The 22,223-nt window shown below is 36.9% G+C and overlaps 1 protein-coding gene across 1 annotated transcript in view; it reads left to right on the top strand.

Annotated features, from left to right (window-relative positions):
- LOC145680958 (uncharacterized) overlaps positions 1 to 22,223 on the top strand; it is a gene marked incomplete in the record, with an annotated part of 264,706 nt that overhangs the window by 144,509 nt on the left and 97,974 nt on the right. The window contains 3 exon segments of the mRNA XM_081752173.1: positions 3,370 to 3,498; positions 10,488 to 10,604; positions 17,508 to 17,674. Of these exon segments, the coding sequence (XP_081608299.1) occupies positions 3,370 to 3,498; positions 10,488 to 10,604; positions 17,508 to 17,674 (413 nt within the window).

Genomic DNA, 22,223 nt, shown 5'->3' with positions numbered 1-22,223 from the left:
CGATGCAAATCGCATCGCATCGCCGAAACCACCTACGCATCTAACCAGTTGATTCAACTGTGAGAAGATACCAATCTTTTATCACTCCAAGGAAAAGCCTTTAAAAGTAGGGATAAGATAAAGATAAGTGCTGAAGAATATAGGTACTGTTGTTATTTTTTTAATCTTACGAAATTTTATGGTTTAATAAAGAAAAGGTCACGAATTTCATTTTGAAATTTTAGTAGACACCCTCGTGAGTACTTTTTGCACGATCTTCTCGATGTGTGAAAATAGTTAAATTGGATTCAGCATCCTCAAATTAATTTTAAAATTGCAGTTAACACTGGATCCAATCGTGGGCACTTTCATTATAGGCATAAACGGTGTTTCAGAGATACCCGTTTTGGAGTCTCATTTTTGTTCTGATCTCGCGGATGGATACATCTAAAAATAGTTTCATTGAATTAAGCATTCTCAAGGTAATACAAAAAGTGTAATTAGAAATGTAACGAAGAGTGGACACTTTTAACATGGACATAATTGGTACTTCAAAGATGACAAATTGAGCTAATTTTTTCTTGTGACTCAATGGACAAATATATTTTAAAGTAGTTTAATTGGATTTAGCATCCTCAAAGTAGTAAAAAGCGCAATGAAAAATGTATCCAAGCATGTTTACTTTTACTATAGGCATAAGCGGTAACTCAAAGATCGCCTTTTTTGTGACCCTATGGACGGATATATATTTAAAAATATTAGTTAATGCAAAAAGTAGGGGGACTTTTTGCGCATGAAATAGCGTTAGTGTTTCAAATTGCAGAGCATGAGTCGCAGCAGGTCCAGCCTGACGTCATTTAAGATTTGAAGCTAGTAGGTGTGAAAAGTTTTGGAATTTATAATCAGACGCAAGGTCGAAACTGCACTACTTCTTACAATTGTATTTCGATAAGGGCACAGATGCTGGGCAGACCCGTCAAAAAATTCGTGTTCTTTATGGGCAAGATATGTTATCAAAAACAATATCCAAATAATGGTTCAGCCGCTTTTGTTCTGTGGGAATTTTGATGTCCAAAATGGTCTTCCTCGCAGTTGGCGACCAAGTACACTTAGCAAAAAAAGAGCCTAGCTGATCTCGGATCGTAACAACTCCGAAAAATGTAGCGCGTGTGAGAGCGTTCATTCAGCAATCTCCAAAGCGTTCAACATTTAAACAGGTCAGCCGGGTGATTCCTTAGACCTGCTACTCTAAAGTTTGATAGCCAAACGTGAATAGTTTTTCATCCGGAACAGTATCATATCGGTCAAGTCCGAACAGAATGCGAAATGCCCACTGAGTAGTAATTACAGAACCACCATTATGAATATATTCCTCCACAACAAACGCGCGATGCTCACCGCGCCACGCCATTGCGATTACTGAAAATGGCACATATACAGCTATCGATCGATACCCTCTCTGCCGCCGTATCCCCACTACAACTCACACAGCGGCCTCTCCAAATACGGGACGTCTTTTTGCTGGACCCTGTATAATTAATGTATTCGGTTTTTGTTTCAAGAAGCTTCTAGTGAAAATGGTGATAATGTACAAATTATAGATGTAGATAATATAACACATAATAAACATAATTGATTTATGGAGACGATGAAATCAGAAGTGGTTGATTACTGCTACTTTCGGTTTGTATAGATGCTTAAGAAGGTAGTAGCTAATCTTAGAACGCTAAATCAATTACAAAAAAAAAAAAAAAAAAAAAAAAAAAAAAAGTCTCTCACTGTCTGTTATCGTTTCTGCTCTATGTGGATCAATATTGAAACCGGAGTTTGCAGTGGATTTCTGCTATTTTTTCACTAGAGTTAAGGATAAAGATGTAACATATTTTTGGAACGCTTAATCGATTGCAGAAAACCAGTTCCCTCTACCTATTACAATTTTTGCTCTATAGCGATCAATGTTAAAATCGGAAATAAGTCAATTTCTACCACTTCCAATTTGATTATCGGTTCCAAAGACGGGCTCGTTTTTTAACCTTTGAACTTCTACATTCTAACCAAAATTGGTGATTGACCAAGTATTCTTGAGTACGGGAGACAGGTTTATTTTTGTCTTCTGTACGGACGGACAGAGTAAATATATAAAGGAGTTGTGGTATACCAAACTCCTTAATAAGAACGAACAAACTAATTATAATGAATTCATACAGAAGATTGTGAGCTACTCAAATACAACATTTTGTAGCAATCCATAAAAAGAAATTAGTCGAGATAAAATGGCAAATCGTGCTAGAGAATTCAGTACAGTTACTGAATACGTGAAGCAGAGTTTTCGTTGATGTTCTTTAGAGCAGAACTGGGCAAAATTTGGAAGTAAATCAGAACGAAAAAAATCAATATTTATAGGTAGCCCATCTTAATATTAACTATGAAAACATCTGAAGGTTCTTGTAGATAAAATTAGTGTGTCATTTGTCAAATATTCGCTCGTATTCTGAGAGGATTGTCCAAATAAAAAGCGGTCTTAATTTTCATCGTTCTGACAGTGCTTTCAGAACTAGGGCATCGATTCAAGAAGTATTGTATTGATCTTTTATTTGAAAGAAAATCAGAGATTCCCAACGATAGCATTAAATATTAGCTGTTTTTAGTGAGAAAAAAAGTGATGGCTGATAGAATTTCCTCGGTAATTGATTCAGTTACTTTTGAAGTTCTACTTAACTTCTATCAAATTCCAGACAATAAATAGTTCCCATAACAAAAATGATGTTGAGAATGCTGATTTTTGTCTATACAATATGCGTGGATGCTCTTAAGCGTGAATCATATTAGAATAGCAGAGAGAAAAGTGAATTGCACATAGTGGATACCTTGTCAGGTAGTATCAGTGAAATCAGTAATCCAGTAAGTATTAACACTATTAATTGTCTAATACGTTAGTACTCACATATAAATATTCCTTATAGCGAAGTGATCTCGGATGCAGACGTATCTCAGATTACCCGGCATAGATGGTAGTTGAGAAGGTACTTGAACGAAGAGACAGAGAATTCTGTTTTAGAAAGCTAGAAACGGTGATGGGAACAATAGCTGTCGTACGCTGCCCATAGTTTTTCTTGGGCTATAATGTCAGTTTTACTTCAGTTTCACTACTTTCATATAAGCTTGAATTAACAAATTAAGAAGAAAAATATGGTGGAATTCTAACAAGGGTGCACAAGCTTCATAGTGTCAGCTGAATAGATTGAAATACTGTAGTCTTACACATAAATAGTATATTTTCATAATACTAATAACAATAAAATCTAAAATGTTACATATGTTATTGTACTGTAGCGCGAGCAACTGTTGAATTCCCTCTGTAATTGAATTGCTGGATTTTCATTTTTCCAGTACAATGAACTGTATGAGGTGTCACAAGGCGATAAAATAGAGAAACTCGTACTTGACTTCGATCCTGAAACTAAGGAGGCGATTATCGAAGTTCATCGTGATTTAGTAAAGCATCTGAAGCCCCATCAGGTAAGTAAAGTGTAAATTAGTTGGTTTACTATTTCTGGAACATGTACACATATTATCCTCGTTCATTTTATTTCTGTTCCGTATTCGTAATTTTATATCAAAATCTAAATTCAATTAAAAAAAAAAAAAAAAAAGAAAGAAAGAAAGAAAGAAAGAAAGAAAGAAAATTGATATTATGTGCAAAATGAAAATGCGCGCATGAGTACCATCACTAATACGTGTAGATACTCATGGAAACATATTCAATTAAAAATGCAAGATGAGTGAATATTTCAGAACTGTGTCGTTTTCAGAAATTGATGCCATATAAAAATAAACTAGAATTTCAGAAGAGAAGAAGGGAGAGTTGCGAAAACAAAATATTTGATCCAGAAAGTGGCGAAAACTAAAATGATTTAAGAAAATTACAGAAAGTAGGACTTCAGTATAGGTGTGTAATGTTGAATGTTTAACGTCATTTGGAACAAAATGAAGGAAGTAGAGAATGCGTAGAGTTCTGGTTGTCAAGCGTTTGATTAAGCCAAGAATAGTTCTGAGGCTAATATGAAAATAGGTTTTAGGGGAGTGCGACATCAATCCTTGCTGGGCTGACGTAAGGTAACACCCCAGTCATGGACATGGATAAATTCGCCGCCAGTAATGGACACTTCGGTGGAAATGTGGAAAAATAAGACATTCACTAACACAGGAATGTTTGCATTGTGTTGGAAATTATCTACGTGATATGCTGGTTCCACTCAAGATCGTTAGACTGTCGTCTGCAAGATCTTCGGACTGCAGTTGTGTTAAAGTCGTGTCGATTGCACGGGCTTGTTTTCACGTTGTGATAAAAAGATGAACAAGCTAGGAAATCACTTGGCAGCTCTGCTATAGTAAAGCTAAGAACAAAATGAAAGGTGTGTGTTTTTCTACGCACTAATATTGGTATAGGAGTGTCATAAGTGTGAGAAAAATGTATATTAATAAACTTGAACCATCAAAATTGAGGGTGTCCATCACTGGTAAGATAAAGGTGCTGTTTACCAATGATGGACACCTCTGTCCATCGGTAGAATTGGAAAATGTCTCATTAACACAAATGCCCACTGCAAAAATACCATGAAAGCCATATGAATAAACTGGCTCAAAGAAACTGATAGCTTGTGACGTTTACCAGTAATGGACAGTGGGTGTATATTACTGGTGTAGTTTAGCAACTTTCGTCCAATTATGGACACTTTCCGTGTTCCAGTTCGTATTTACGGGCTGATTCAAGATAAAAAGAAGACAAAAATGTATTTGGCGTTGTTTCCTATGGGACATCATTCTGTTGGGAGGGTCCTTTAAAGAGTACAAAATGTGAATGATATGTTTGGATTTTCGGCAATTGGCTGAACGTAAGGCAATGAAATGGTGTGAGATATTAGCAAGAAATTGTATAGGATCTATTCGCAAGATAACATCCCGGTATTTGATCGGTGGATGTCAGAAACAGACATAACAAATAAACGGCTCATAGGTATCATAGTTTCGAAATGAGCCATTTATTTCCATGCCTGAGTTCCAACGGATAAATGCTAGGATTTTATTTTACGAATAGGTCCTATAAAACTTTTTATACGTCCTATACGAATAGGGCCAATATCCCACCATTTTCGTTCTTCATGTTTAGCCACAGCTGCCGAAAATACAATTAAAATGTGAACTCCTGAAGTGGCCCTACCAACGGCACCAGGCCCCGAAGGGAAAAACATGTCAAATAAATGTTTATCTCATGTCGAATAAATTATATTTCAACGAGCGACTTCAGAATAGCTGTAACAGTTATTGAGTATCAAATTTCACAAGAAAATCTATTACCATTTAAACCGTTTGGAGAACTTGCAACCATGGAATGGACCCAGCGAGGATACATCTCTGCTTTATCTTTGTAAGGAATTCAAGTCACAAAGGTTCAACGAGTTAGTGCAAACCGAAGATGTATCTCATATGAATGATGTTCAACTTGTGCAAGAAGTTCCTGCACCTTCCCACAACATTTTGCCAAATCCAACATAAGCAGATCATATGAATCTATCAAAGAGTTGGGCCCTAGTCAGACCGTAAATTCCGCAGCAGATGCGTTAAATAGTTTGTTCCTATTCTCTGAAATAATGCCCAAGCCTGCTCAACATTCTTCTTCATTTACAGAAACAACCAGAAATCCAGACATCTGTACGCCAGCTTCCTTGATGACGGAATTTCATACAGGGGCCACCTCCTGTGAAACAACAGAAGCAAACAATTCAGAACCAACAGCATTTGCATTCTCATCAGCTACACCGCACAATTCAGTATGGTCTCATCCTGATGTTGCTCGTTTCAAAAGCGCTCTCTTTTGACCCGAGGACAAACCAAAGTTGTCCAAAAGAAATAAGAAAAAACAGATTTCTGCAGTTGTTACATCTGAACAATACTGACTCTATAGTGAGTAAAAACTTTAAGAAAAAGACAAAATTCAGCAGAAGAAGTCACAGAGAAAACATGTGATAGGGTTGAAGAGAGAAGAAAACCGACGCGCATAACAAATAAAAATGGAACGTATAAAGCAGAACTACAAAATAGAGAAAAAAAAAAAAAAAAAACTTAAAGAGCCTTTCTTTTGCGTTTGTATCTTAAAATGGTACCGGTACCTCCCAGAATAGCCTTTTGCTTTCTTATTTTTTTAATAATAGAAATGGTATTTATTTTCACCAGTTGTTCCCAAACACATGCAATTTCTAATGAATTTTGGGCTTTTTTCATTTCGTTTTCACACAAGTACTGGTTTTGCTTAACGTTTTTGAAGTGCAAAATAAACAAAAATCCTACGCACAAATACTGGTTATGTATTAAATTACACCTAAATAGGTTAGACGTCAAAATTTGCTGATTTCTCTTGTATGTCCCTAACTGGGGCATCCACCTTTTTAAATGTCTATCACTGGTTACAAAAATAGAGTTACAAGAACAACTCAAATAGTACATTCTACTCGTTTTCTATAGCAGTAATGACTACGATTTAATAGACGCAAATGTTGGTATGTTAACTACGAAATAACAAGCTTCCTACAATTCTCTTCCATCTATAACATATTTTGTCAAAAGTGCTCTTAATAGTGTCCATGATTGGGGAGTTTACCTTAGTACATGAAATGATCCATCAGCAGCGTGAAGCTATATCTAGTTTCGTAGCAGTAAATCTACTATTTCTTAAACCATAGAATATAATAAAAATAATAATAATACCACCACCACCGCCGCCGCCAAGCGTATAAGTTTAAGGCTCTTCTCTAAGCTCATGCTTTTTCTCTCTTAATTTTAGTGAATAGCTTGAAGATAAGAATATTAAAAACATAGAAAATGAGCCAGATAGTATCTACAAAACGATATTATTTGAACATCATTATATAACCGTTGGCGTGACATACATCAAAGAAACTATATGAAAGAGACTGTAGGCTATTCAGAATTTTTTGATACTTATCCTAAGGGGTGGCTCTTCAAAGGGGAAAAGGTTGTTTAAAATTTATGCCAAAAATAGAGTATCTCAGAGCTTCTCATGTTATGAAGATGAAACTTGGTATGTTAACTATTTTTGAAAAGCAAGTGGGCATATACATGTGATTTAACAATCTGGAAAAAATACTATGGGGATAAGACAATTCTAAGGGGTTTCGTAATTTACTCTACCATTTCTTTATTTTCAGCTGACTTCTCAATAGAGAGTCAGAATAAAGTAGAACCTTCTTGACTGATAAAACTTGACATGTAAAAATAATAATTTTTAAAAAACAATCTATATTAGTGTTTTCGGGATCGCTAAATTGATTAGGGACAGTTCGATGGTATGTTAGCTCAAGTTTTGTTAAGAACGTGGACATTAACATGTCTGGAAATTGACAGGGCAAACGCCGAAGGCGTTGTTCAACGTTATTAATTATATACAGTTCTTTATCGGCGCTTTTCCTTGTTATTTACTCTACCATTTCTTTATTTTCAAATATTGTGTATAAACATTATTCTTTCCTTGCGAAGCTGGCAACTTCTACTAGTAAGCTTATATTTTCAATTTCCTCAAAATCACTCAACATAGAAATAATATAAAAACACAGAATGTTCAAATCGACTCCAGTTCTCAAGCTGCAGACGGTAGAGAAAGGACAAATTGATTTTTTAGGTGAACATCCTACCGGTATTCCGTTTAGACCACAGGAGACGCATGGTTAATGAAAGTGAATGATTGTCGAATTACTTATTTTGTGGTCTCCCACTGGGAATGGAACCCAAGACCAAGTGCACCAAAGGCACATGCGCTTTCCACTGGACCAGTGGTGGAATCTGGAAAAAAGAAATTACTTAAAAAAAAAAAAAACATGATTCATTAAGAAAAACCTTTTAAGCATTGTGAAGTGCAGTCTGCACTCAGTAGTTTTTTTTATATTTTAATATAAAAATTATTCTATTTGCATACCTGTATTTAAATTTATATTTTTGTTTATTATGTAATCATAGAACAAGTTTAAGGTAATATGTTAATTTTGTATGAATTAAATATAAAATATTATTCTTGGGAATTATTCCGAATGAAATTAAATTTGGAACTTGAACGCGACTCCCTACGACAAGAGTGGTTAATTTCGCTATTTCTTCAAAATCTCTATATAGAGCCCTTCATGCGAATTCGGCGGAAGGGGGAGCAGGGTTTTGGTGCAGAAGAAAATCATGTCCTTACCGCACATTCGAAAATTTTGATATTATTGTACAATAAATATTGATATCAGGTAGATTAACTTATGGAGACACCATACCTTATAGCTAGTATATCATTCTATTTTTCATTTTTATGCTATGTGGTATGTGTTCACATTTTATTTAAATATACACATATACGCTGAGAGCGGAGTTTTTTTTTTTTTTTTTTTTTTTTATCTAGGTAACAATATAGGCAGAAGGGATTTGGACGAACCAGCCTTTTTTTCTTTTATGTAATTATTATTTTTAATATTGTTTTAATTTATATAGTAAAACTTAACAGTGTTTTATATTATTATCGTCAAGGAAAAGAAACAGAATACAAACATAAATTGAAGTATGTTACATATCCATTCGAACTTGAAAGTGTTTGCTTTATTTTTAATTATTTTTTTTTTTTTTAAATACACCACATCAGAAACCAAATTCGTTAACAGAACCTGAAGGACAGTGACCATCGAAAGCGAGGGTGGAATCTGGCTGTGGAGTGGCTCTGGACAAATTCTTGGGAAGAAGGGGAGAAAAAAACGGTTGAAGTGGACATGAGAGGCGGAGCACTTCTCCTGTTTTGAACTTAAAAAAAAGTAGGGTGGATTCTGGAGAAAGAGAGTCTTCGAAGGGGATAAGTGCTTGAGCCAGAGAATAGTTAACACAGTAAGATAATTCGTGTGGGAAAAAAATATAAAACAGTATGTGTTCTGAAATATTAAAATGCCGCTTCTGCAAGTTAAAAACGATAAACAAAACGAAATACGGTGAACCAGTGCTATTTTTTTTCACAAGTTCAGTGTGTATTATCAGAGTTAATTGAAGAATTTTTCTTTCTTTCTTTTTTTTTTTCTTTAAAAAAAGTGCTCAACCTTGCTTGCAGTTGGAGGACGAACGCCTACCAGACATTTTCAGGGCAATGCAGCTCCCTTGGTTTTGGGGAGAATAATGTGTTGCTTCACATAACACATCTTCGGCGGATCACACATAGTGAAAAAAAAAAAAAAAAAAAAAAAAATAGTTAACGTAAAGAAGAACGAAGCTGTTAGTTCATCATAGAGAATTAAAAGTTCTAAGAAACATCTTGTACCAAATAGACGGTGTTTGCAGAGGACTAAGAAGGGACTATAATCCTGACTTTAAAAATATATGTAATTTTTAGTGAACTTTGACTTGTCCTTTTGCGGAACAGTGGCATAAAAATATTAAGACTGTGTGCAAATCCTAGTTAATCGAACTCTGTACTAAAATCGCTTAACAAACTAATATCAACATCAATTAGATAAACATTTTATTAAGTAAAACTATATATATATATATATATATATATATATATATATATATAAGGTTGGTAATTCTCCCTGTGCACAGTGGAAAAGTGTAAAATGAAATATGTTCAAGTGATCCAGAAAGAATTATACCATTTTTTTTTTTTTTTTTTTTTTAAATCTTCAAATATTGCTATTAAATAATATCAAAACACAAATGGCTGGTTCATACCTGAACTATCCCATGGTTCTGGAACTGGTGAGTACCCTGATTTTTAGATGTACCATATCCTGTTTTCTTTTTTTTCGCTAAATCGTATGAAGGACTTCTCAGTGTTTCCCGTATGTATTGTCACTTCCTGACGGGGCACAGGAGGTAAAATTAGAACCGAAGTATTGACACAGGAGCAATATAGTAAGGAAGATATTTAAAAAATAATAGAGTGTGTGCACCATTTCGGTATCATTGGCAGTACAGTATATTCTTTTTATTTTATTTTATTTTATTTTATTTTATTTTTTTATTTTTTTTAATTTTATGTGACCATTAACGCTACTCTCTTGCTTCTGATGATCTAATATCAGCTTCATAGCTCCTGCATTCTATCTTTTATCTGATTCTCAAAGGTCAGTACTCAGCCCTGTACTCAATGAAGAAAATATAAACAGTGTATTAATTGAGTATTGTGTAGTGGGGGCCCTGAAGTACATCCCACTAACACAATAAAGTAGTAGGCTAGGTGCAATGCTCTACTCAAGTGAATCCTCTTTAGGGGCTCTTCACACACAGTTTGGCCCTTTACTGCCATAGGGTCATTCACAGCATACTCGTTTATTTATGTATTTTTTAAAATATACTTTAGGTAGAACAGAACAATAGTACCAATGTGATATTCTGTATATAAATTTTCTTTTGTATAATTAACTGTTTGCATTTTTACAAGAGATATACACAAATTACATTTGGAACCTGTTTTGTAGGCCAATGGTGTGAAGTTCATGTGGGATGCCTGTTACGAATCAGTCAGTCGGTTGAAGAAGAATCCTGGTACTGGATGCATTTTGGCGCATTGTATGGGTCTGGGTAAAACCTTGCAGGTATGTTTATTATGCATCAGATTTTCTTATATTGTGTTAAGTAGTAAAGGAAATGTCAAGACGTACATATTATATCTGTATGGTAAATGTGATGATTCATTTATTGACGTAATGAGCTCTTTATCATATGATCTTAAGACTTCAGCTAATTATGATTAACTGTTATGCTGTAACTTATGCATTGCATCGGTCATACCCCAGATGCTCTCTTAATTCTGTACTCAGCAGAAAAGTATTGTTGTCTTTGATGAAATAGAAAGGCATTACTTTTTCCAACGGTTAGTAATACCTGTACACTTTCCATTGAAATCGATGATAGCATCTAGCTTGAATTACCTCTTCATTCTCTCAAACTTTGTTCATGAACTGAAACCATTTGACATTATACATGGCTGGCAGAAATCATCTTCCTAACTTCTTTCACTTCTGTTAAAAGTATAAGGTAAAGTATTAAAATATGTAATACGAGAAGGAAAACCAAGTTTCGTTTTAGATAAGGTGAGAGGCCTTGATACACCAGTTTGACTAACTACCAGGTGTATACTTATAAGAAATAGCTCCGATAGGAGAGGAGCGTGAATATTGCGTCCTTGAGTCCAGTACAACAAGATTAATAATCACTGTCCAGATATATTTCCGAACATTATCACATAAGGAAACACCAAGTTGAAAAGCAATACGAGATTGATATTCCAAATCTGCAAGAATTAGATGTATCTGTAAGAAGAAATCCAGTGGACGCCATCTGTTTCCGATTAAACCGTTGAGCTCTGAGGGTAGCTAATGTGCGAAGCCCCAGCAAATCGACTGCAGGCAGAGAGCTTAGAATACCACAGTCGACAGTGTGATAGGTGGTCTGGAACCACTCTTCCAAGCTAAACTTCATGACCTAAAGAATCGATTCCGAGGGAATGTGCATAGAGATGACCAAACCATATTTTGATGTGTGAATGGAGTTGGAGTTATCGTGTAAACGTGTGGAGCGTGACTAAAGGAGAGCATATCGAACATTTAAAACATTGTAGCTAAAATTTGAGTTTTTTTTTTTTCGTGCTATATATTCCAGTATTCTACGTCTTTCAACATGTGAAAGAAACCAGGAAGATCATTTGGGCTAACCCTGTATAAATACAGTCAAATTGGACAAGAAGTCGCAGTCAGAATTCAGGTGCTATTCAGCTGATTTCTCAATAGAGAGTCATAATAAAGTAGAACCTTCTCGGCTAATACGACGTGCTTTTCCCAGTATTATTCAAGAATCATGTGGTTGAACAAAATTCCTATCGCGCACGTGCACACCATGGTCTCCATATATTATTAATCGTTGTCTTATCTGAGATCGTTTCATCTTGTATTCCATATAGCGGAGCATTTTGAACTTGTAAGGGAATGTTTTCTCTTGTTTTTTTTTTTTTTTTTTTTTTTTTTTTTTAAGTTTCCTCTATTCTATAAAGGTAACCAAGAAAGTTATGTCGCTTTTTGTGGAGATCTGTGTTCAATTGGTCGTCACACCATGAGTTGAAATGCGAATGGAGATAGGCACAGGTTAGTTGTTGATGTGGGTATATCCAACATACTACCTGGTCGTGCCAGTTCAGTTACACCATGAACTTGCGTAAGGGCAGAATGAACATGGGATCTTCAAAGAGCGTCATAAGGGCATGTATGCTGTACGAGTTCAAACTGGGGTCAAACGCCACGCCAATGATATCTCATAAACCACAAGCTCTAGAAAGATGCCGTTTTCACTGATTGATTGCAAATTGTGTGTACATTGTTCAGCTCTAATTGAATATTTTTTAAAAAAAATGTTCGTTATTTCTTTATTACATTTTTTAGGGATACACTGGAAGTATGCAAATTTTAAAACATAAAGCATCATATCCTACGAGTTACGCATTCCAACACCATACATTTGTATACAGGGATAGTATATCCAGCCGGCGTTTGTTTCGTGGCCAAATGGTGAAAGACGAATTATAACCATTCCTCCAGTCTAAGATAAATCTTCATTGTTTGGAGTGTTTTGCTGAGTGAATACTATATATCACAGTCGTTATAATTAATTGTGTGTGTAATGTATTTGCTTATTACATACTGCATGCAAGAATAAAAAAAACACTGCTCATACATGAGTTAGAAACTCCAACCGGAAGTAGGTTCAAATCTTGCAAACGGTGCGAGATATTGAAAAAAATAATCGAAAAAAATCTCCCCTTTATTATACCCGTTGCGGATTTTTATCAAGGCGTCCTTCACTTGAGTCTGTAAAGGGATATGTACAGATGTTGTGAGAAATGACAAGGAGATTCATGCACATATGTGAATGATGTGCTGTGTAGAGAGCGCAGGTTCAACTAGTGTTATTGGATTCGCACCTACAGAGGATGTGGTGTGTAAAAATAAGTTTAAATCGATTGTTTCCTTCTTTCATTAATGTATGAAATTACAACCGTCAAAAGCTGTTCTCAATATATATGGACATTGGATTGTCCAAGCACAGCAACTAGGCTGTGGTACAAACCATGTAATCTGAATGGAGAGTACCGACTACGGGAGTAGGGGTGTGTTTGGCTGTTCTGGGAAGCGGACGGGGTGGCGTAGTGGTTAATGCATCGGCACGGTATGCCGGAGATCCCGGGTTCGAGTCCCGATCCAGCCAAGCCACTTTTTCAATCTTTGTAAGTTGTTTAATTCGCACCTACAGAGGATTGTGGTGTGTAAAATAAATCGGTTGTTTCCTCCTTTCATTAATATACAGGGTGACAAAAAAAATCAAAAAAAACACTTCATACAGGACACGTAAGTTTGGCCCTTCACTGTACAACGCGTGTTGCGCTTGCCGATCGTTTTTTTTTTTTTCTGTTTTCAATGTGTCATGTGGACCTTCCTCTTCCGTCAGCACTAACCAGATCACTTTTGAGTGTCGTGGTGTGAAAGTGGTGCGGTAAAATGGACGACCTGACAGACTTCCAAAGAGGCATGATCGTTGGTGCCCGTCTGGTTGGAGCTTCAGTGGCAACAGTGGCGAACATTGTGGGGGTATCGAAAGGCACTGTGTCATGTGAAGCCGCAAGCACTCCTCCTAACAGGCTTTCCATATCCCTTCAACGGTGCGGGATCTCCTGTGAGACAAGGCTCATTTCAGGAGGCCAAAGGCGCAAAAGTCCTTCGGTACCGCATCAGGGGGCTTCACTGGAATGTCTGTGAATGGCACGAATTCCAATTTCTGCTGCTGTTTGTTAGAGGAAGAGGTGAGTTGAGCAAGATGTGTGACATAATCCCATGTCTTGATGCACCCACATATGATTCTTGTCCCTCCCGTACAGATTGGGAATGTCATGGCGACAAATGGGTGTCAGGACGTTAAATTGATAGTATTCCGTGTTTTTTACCACACGATGTGTAGTCAGCTTGCCCTGGTAAAGTATCCAGCAATGATCATGAAACGTGTGCCAGACTTTCCTTGCATTCAGTGAACCATCTTTGAAAGTCCCTCGCACCTGTCGATCGAAAAAAAAAAAAAAAAATGTACGTGGCTTGTGACAAGTCATTCAGATAAACATGTGCTTCGTCGTGTTACAACAAACTTCCACATTTCACCGGCCAGGTACCGCTCATACAACTTTCGACAGTTGGTACGACGTTCCTGGATGCATTTTGTCAAGAGCTTATGAACACACCCCTTCCGTCGCTTTACCAACCTCAGATCGCGGTGAATGATGGGTGGACTGTCTTCAGTAATATCTGTAGCCGGTTCGCGATACTCCTCTGTGTGGGTGGATTCTCCCTGGTGACCAGAGCCCCGACTTCTCCAATTATAGCTCATGTGGCTAGTGGCAGGCCGGGAGTTGGCCTGTTTCTGCCTTCAGGAATCATCACACGCCTCGCCTTACCCTGCCCGTTTCAACACCCGTGATATGCCATTTTTGGACATAGTTGATCCACGCTCCTTGCAGAGTTTCATGATGGCACTATAACTGTTGTTCATGTCGGAAAGGGCAGTTATGTATCTTCCCAATAAGCACTTAATTTCGGCTGCATTTATGCCGATGTGCACTTACCACACCTGTCATGCAGAGACAATGATCCAAGGTGCCTACACGACTGACAGCTTCCTTCTCTTTCCGCTTGGTGGTGCTGCACAAGATGTGTAGTTTCGTCACTACAGATCGGAAACAGTCTCTGTATGTGTAAAGTAGCTTCTTTTAACATCTGAAAAGTTAAATGGAATATTTGAAGAGCCAAATTCCTCTCCTCCATGATAGTTAACGAGACAATAGGTTGGAAAATATGAGGTGTGTAAATTGTAAGACCATTTTACTTCGTAGAAACATTTTTAAAATATTTAAATAATTGTGTGTAAATTTAACATATATTTGATTTTTTTCCGTATCACTATACAGAACTATATTTATATCAGCCGTACTTCATCTGTAAAAATATTGCTAAATTCCTTGTATTGGAATTGTTCATATTATTTCTAGATGTTTGTCATTGTGTTTGCTGTGAGTGTGAAAGGTTATATTTTAGACTATGACTGCATTCCTAGAAATCAATTTAACGCCGAAGCTAATGTTTTTGAGCTATCACTTTCCTTTAATGTTACCGTGTTTACTTGCGTAATAGTCGCCCTCGCATAAAACCGCACCTTAAGTTTGAAGTAAAAACATTTTCCAAAAGAAATCCTCGTATGAAAGTCTCAGTCTACGGGATTTTTATCTTTCTTCGAAATTAATTATCTCGCGGAGTTCCGAGCAAAAGAACTTTTCGTGTTTACTGACACGTAACATCGTGACCCATCTGTCAACAGAGATCAGGTAAGTTACTTCCACCCTCCATTCGGGGCCGCGGTGGCTCAGTGGTAGAGCGTTCACCTCTGGTGCTTGAGGTCCCGGGTTCGATCCCAGCCTCCGCCAAGTGAACTTTGTGGTGGACAAACACCGTGTGCGTGGGTTTCCTCGGGGTTCTCCCGTTTCCTCCCACTTTCTTCATTCCACCCTTTCATTCATTACTCATCATCACCGTCTCCTTTAGCCTAACCGGCATAACCGTGGGACGTAAAACTCAAAGATTTCATTTCATTTTGCACCCTCCATTCTGCGCGCTCCACTCCCAAGTATGATTCATTTAAGTATGGCACCTGTTTACAACCTCCTCGTCTGCTCTGGCATTCCATCGTATTGCCTCGAGGTTTTCAAACATCTGGTTGTGATTTCAAACATCCCTTCTTGGCTGGTAGAAGCCTCTGGCGCCAAAGCAACACAAACCATCTTCGCATGTATGAACAGCTCTGGTACTTCTTGTGCGTGTGTGTTTCTTCTTTGTAGTGTTACATAGTTGTTATTCATGTACTTAAGAATATATAAGTAACATATACTTATATAGATAGATATAGAGACTTATACACGTTCCTTACTTTCAAATTTCCTTCCATATATATATATATATATTTGCTCCCACGAATCGGTAAGTTACGAGTTTTAATATTTTACCGTATGTAGGCTATATTTTATTTTTTATGTTAACACAATGCTGTCTGTATCAAAATTCGAATTGTTTTGACCGTAGTGATAATTGAATGGAAGCTTTCATCTCGTAAAAGTTGCAGTTAAATTTTCGCATTAAAAAACAGGTACAAAAGTTGCGACTATTACACGAGTAAACACAGTATATTTTCGTGCTCCATTCCCCTCCTCTCTACCTGATAAAGTGTCAGTGGCAGTTATAGTGCACTTGATCAGTGGTTTTGTTTTTAATTTTATTACATTTGTTTTCCATTCTCATTTCGAACTCACCCCATACATTTGATTAGAACAAAGAAATTTTAAGTTATATGTAGGAAGCAGATTACGTATCAGAAATTAGTTAGGATAGAAGACATAAGTTGTAAAAATTATTACCGACATTTAATCAGATACAGAGGGAAACAAATGGAAAGGATAGAAATAGTGAGGGAAGAAAAGAGCAGTAACTGTGAATATCAGCTCCAGTGTTAAACATCGTTGCTAGGTTGATAGAGGAGAAAGATAGAATATAACGAGCAGGTTGATCAATAAGAGTATGGGAGGGAAGGAATAGTTAATGAACACGAAAAATGTGTAATCATTAATAACAAAAATGAACAAAACATGAGTAAAGTATATATATATATATTACAAGCAACAAGAAAATATTTTGTTCGAACTTTGTGGCAACACTGCAGACATTACGCCGAAAAATAGCTTTGGTATGGAACGTTTGTGTACAAATAAGTAAAAGTTCGCTTCTGTTTTTGTTTTCTCAAGCAGTGCATTTAACTTTTTGACAGACCTTCGAAGTTATTTTTTTGCATGCGTTACGCTTTTTATTTATTTATTTATTTATTTATTTATTTATTTATTACTCTTATTGTTTTTTATTACTTGTAATTTATAATTGAGGACCGTTTTTTCAAAACTCGATAGAGCAAATTGTAAGAAACGGAGGTATATATGTGATAGGTATGTTTTTTATGCTACCTGTGAAAAAGATGTTTTGTGCTCAATTGAGTTTTGAAGAAACACTTCTCAATTGCAGTTGTTAATGTTCACAATTTATTCATTTCCATGTTATTTCTCTTCATTAAATATTCTCTCCCCATGTACACTTATTGACAAAACCTGCCGCATTAGTTCCATCTTTTTTTTCTTTCCTACCTTCAGCCTGGAACCACTCATTAGATTCCGGTATCAGTATGGTGCCGGTCTTAACATTCCAGAGGTACTACTTTCTTTCTTCTTTCTACTCCTGTCTGATGAAACGTTTGCAAAAATGATTACAACCTATTTCTTTTGTCTTTATATCTGTTTTGTGGTAGTGTTTGAATTAATTTCTAGCACGGTATTTTTAATGTTTACTTAATTCTTCCAACTTTATTTTTAGGTTGTTGCGTTAACTCATACTCTGTTGAATCATAAAAAAACCAAAACACACACTGTGTTAATCGTATGCCCTCTGAATACTGTTTTGAATTGGGTGAATGAATTTCGGATGTGGTTGAATAATATTAAGAAGGGAGGAGAAGAAGTACCTATTTATGAAATTTCGAAGTAAGTATCTGTTTAAATATATATATATATATATATATATATATATATATATATATATATATATATATATATATATATATATATATATATATATATATATATATATAGTAATTGTCAACAGTTTAAGTATACTATTGATTTTTCAGAATTTTCTAAATGAAAGACACTGTGTCCATACAAAACTATGTTTATTGGACTCGTTTTTGAAAACATAACGTTGTATATATAACGGTACGAAAATTCATGGTCTTGTTGACATCGAGACAAATTTATAGAAGAAGGCTGCTTGGCAATAAACACACAACTAATGAACTAATGAACACACAACTAACGTTTCGCTTCGTTTGATGATGCATCGTTTCAACGACACCTAGTGGTGTCTGTATGAACCCTTGTTAGTAAACTCTTTACTTCAACGAACAGTTGTGTATGCGCTATTCGATTGTGTTGTAATATGGGCAAAATTGGATGCAATTCCGTGACAAAAGATCTGTGAATAGTGTGAAGAACATGGAAATAGTATAAATTAAGAAAGATAAACTAATAGTCGAAGCATGTGATCAAGTGTGAAAAGTCGGTCAGTGATCGGGCGGAGCACTGCGTCGGGCTCTTGAAAGATAATCACAAAGTGGTGTAAATATTACACAGAAACGCACTGATCACCCAAAAATAACCTCTCTTAAGGACAAGTTCACTGAAAATAAACAAGCAAACGGAATAGACGTTAATAGTCCGGAAGAATCAGTGAACCAGAAGAACTATGATAGAGCCATTTCCAATCGGTATCAAATAGGATGGTGCCTCAGCGCCTTCAAATCTGTGTTCTTGGGGATATAACTGCGGTCAAGAAATCCATTCCTTCAAGCAGGAAATATTACAAAAAGATACTCCTGGGTCAACAAAATAAAATAAAAGGTACTGGCTGTGCACCAAATTTTTCGCTCAAATTTTGTTAAACTAGATTATGTTGTGCTGCAGTTAATAGTTTTTTTTTTGGCAAAATCATCAAAAAATAAAAAATAAAATAAAATAAAATAAACTACGTATCGTACATTCTTTAAGGACAAATGAGTTATGCAATATGCTTAAGATATTAATGAAATATTTATTTATGAAATATGAAGAAAATCGTCTGAGTTGTTTCTGAGGAAATCCCACGAAAAAAACAAGACCCGAAGAATAAACTACCCTTCATACATTTTTTTCAGCACAAATGAGTTATGCTATATTGTCAGGTTAGTAATGAAATACTTATTTATGAAATATCAATAAAATCGCTAGAGTCGTTTCTGAAAATACCGTCCCAAAAAAACTCACACCCATGAGTAAAACTATCCCGCGTACATTTTTTCAGCACAAATGAGTTACGCCATGTTGTCAGGTTATTAATGAAATATTTATTTATGAAATATGTACAAAATCACTGAGTAGGAGAAAATCATCCGAAAGAAAATTTACGTCACGAATAAACTACTCTCGTCGATTTTTTTTTTTTTTTTTTTTTTGGCCACACATGCACACACACACATACATACATACATACATATATATACAGATGGTGATCAGAAAAATGGAAACACCTGAACGAAATTGCAACTTACCAGATTAATATGGTGTCGAGCCACCTTTCGCCTTCAGAACAGCCTTGATGCGACGTGGGATGGAGGCATAGAGATCGTGAATGGTAGCAAGTGGAATTTTATGCCATTCCTCGTGCAGGGCATCGGCCAGTGCTGTGAGAGAGGATGGAGGTGGAAATCGTCGCCGGAGTCGTATTTCCAAGACGGACCACAGATGTTCAATTATGTTGAGATCTGGGGATTGGACGGGTCAGGGGAGGTGTTGAACTTCATCCCGATGTTCCTCAAACCACGCTGCAACAACGCCAGCTGTGTGAATGGGTGCATTATCATCCTGGAAGATGGCGTCATTGTCCGGGAACAACATCCGGACCATAGGATGCAAATGGTCTACTAAAATTGCGACATAATCGTTGGCAGTGATTCGTCCGCTAAGTGTGACCACAGGACCCAATGAAAACCATGATATGGCGGCCCACAGCATCACCGAGCCGCCGCCATGTTTCACAGTTGGGCGGAGACACTGCAGATCATAAGCTTCTTTGGGCGTTCTCCACACATAAACACGGCCCGTGGTTGGGAATAGGGTGAAGGATGACTCTTCCGACCATATCACACGTTTCCAGTCCTCAATTGTCCAAGTTGCATGGTCGCGGCACCATTTGCGGCGTGCGAAAGCGTTATGGTCCCTGATGAGCGGTTTGGCCCGTGCAACACGACCCCGTAAGTTCATGTCATGTAATTCGCGGCGGACTGTGATTGTCGAAACAGGGTGGGGGAAGTGCTGATTGAGTTCCTCCGTCACTTGCTCCGCAGTGGCACGACGGTTCTGCGTGACAATGCGCTTTAATACCCGGCGTGACCTGTCACTCATGATTTTCTTCCTCCCACTGTTCCGCTTCCCCGATGTGGTTTTCCCGTGTATTGTGTAGGCCGTCATCACCTTCGACACTGTCCCACGCGACACACCTAACACAGTAGCCACTGCCGTCACACTCACTCCACATAACCGCGCACCAACAATTTGCCCTCTTTGAAAATCTGAGAGGTCTCCCATTTTACACTACCTCCGTCTGCTGCAGCCACTGGACACTGCTGTTCCACTGCGCCTGACGTAGTATGGAGACCGACCTTACACACCACCACCAGCAGTCCGGCGCTGCGGGCGCCACGACACCACTGCCAACCCATACATCTGACGTGTTGCCAACTACAGGTGTTTCCATTTTTCTGATCACCATCTGTATATAAAACTAGAGATTATTTCTTACGTCTGCCATTAATCTCAGCACATTCTGCCTTTTATTTATTAAGAACATCATTTACTATTCCAAGAATACTGTATTTTCTGCGAAGTTCACCTTCGTGGAAGAAAGAAGATTTATTAGAATGCTTCGATAACATAGTAAAATCTGGTTTAGAATCTATTCTAAATTGCTTCATTCATAATAACACATGTCTTAGGTTTTGGTGTATTAGAGATCCGATGAGCCATAGATTTGGCTATTCCCGCCACCCGATGTCTAATAGAATCACTTCTCCAACAGAATATAAGCTTCCACATAGATTCTGAAGTAAAAGATTGCTCTTCCACTTGGTCATCCTAGTTGGCTCTGAATTTCCCGAATTTTGTACCAGAGGAAAGAAGTCCATATGGGAAGAACCTATTTTCAAATCACACTTCTCCTTTTTACTGCGGTTTTCAGACAACCTAGAAGACAAGGTTAGACTGATTGCTGCATCATCCATAGAAGCGGAAGCTAAAGCTTTACCTTCGTTCCCTATAGGTCTTCATCTCAGTAATGAGAGTTTTTGAATAGCAGTTACGTTACGGTTGGGAGCAAATATTTGTGAATCTCATAAGTACCAGGCATGTAAGAACCCAGTAGATGAAAAAGGATTGCATTGGACTCTTCCGCGTAAAAATTACAGGTAGACATCCCCGACTCTCAAGTCTCAATGATGTTATAATGAGAGCACTCGTTTCAGCAGATATACTGGCAATAAGAGAGCCAAATGGATGTAGTAGAACAGATGGTAAAAAGAATGACCTTGATATCTTGGAAGAGAGGCAAATCATTAATTTTGGATTCTACGTGCACAGACATTTTCGCCCCCTTCCAACCTTCCTTTCTCCGCACCTCAAGCGGGCAATGTAGCCAGTCGAAAAGAAATAGAAAAAAAGAAGAAAATACAATAACATAACGGAGAAGTATCAATTTGTACCCATTGCCATTGAATGTAGTGGATCTTGGGTCAAAGAAGGCCTTAACTTTATAAAGGAAGTAGGTAAATGCATCACACATTTATCTGGTGATGATAGAGCAAGCATCTTCCAAATTGAAAGAATAAGTATGGCAGTACAAAAAGGTAACGTAGCCTCTATATTGGGAACCATACTACCAGGTAATGAACTAGACGAGATTTACCTGCTTTAATTTTTTTTTTTTTTTTTTTTTTTTTGAAATGCGAACCTTATTTGAATATAACTATAGATTAATATCACAAATTTTGTAACAATATGTAAATATATTATGGAAAATTTATGAAATATGAACAAAATTGTTAAAGCTGTTTATGAGAAAAATAGCTTCTTTTTCCCTTAAGTAAACTACTCTTATTTTTAGGGATAGAAAGAAACTTCGACCCCCTTCCCTGCAGGATTAGATAGAAACCTTAAGTTTAAAATTTGGTTAAGATTTTTTGAACATTGTGGCCTCTAGGTGAATGTACATCAGGACGAACAAATTTGAAAAAATCACATTTTCGATATCTTTGGGTCATGAAACTTTTAAATCAGTTGAAATCTCGATTTTTTTCCCCCTCGCAGCCGCTATATTTTCATCTCTCCTTTCGTCGCACGAAGGTAATAAAGACTGGAATGACGAATAAAGGACAAGCGCCTCTATACCGATGAATCTAAATTCCAAATTTTCGCTTTGTAGTGCTAGAAGTTTGTGTCGTCGTCG

The sequence above is a fragment of the Thermobia domestica genome, chromosome 3 (genome assembly GCF_964235325.1).
Source record: "Thermobia domestica chromosome 3, izTheDome1.hap1.1, whole genome shotgun sequence".
Classification (NCBI taxonomy): Eukaryota; Metazoa; Arthropoda; class Insecta; order Zygentoma; family Lepismatidae; genus Thermobia; species Thermobia domestica.
This window is presented reverse-complemented; position numbering and strand designations above follow the sequence as displayed.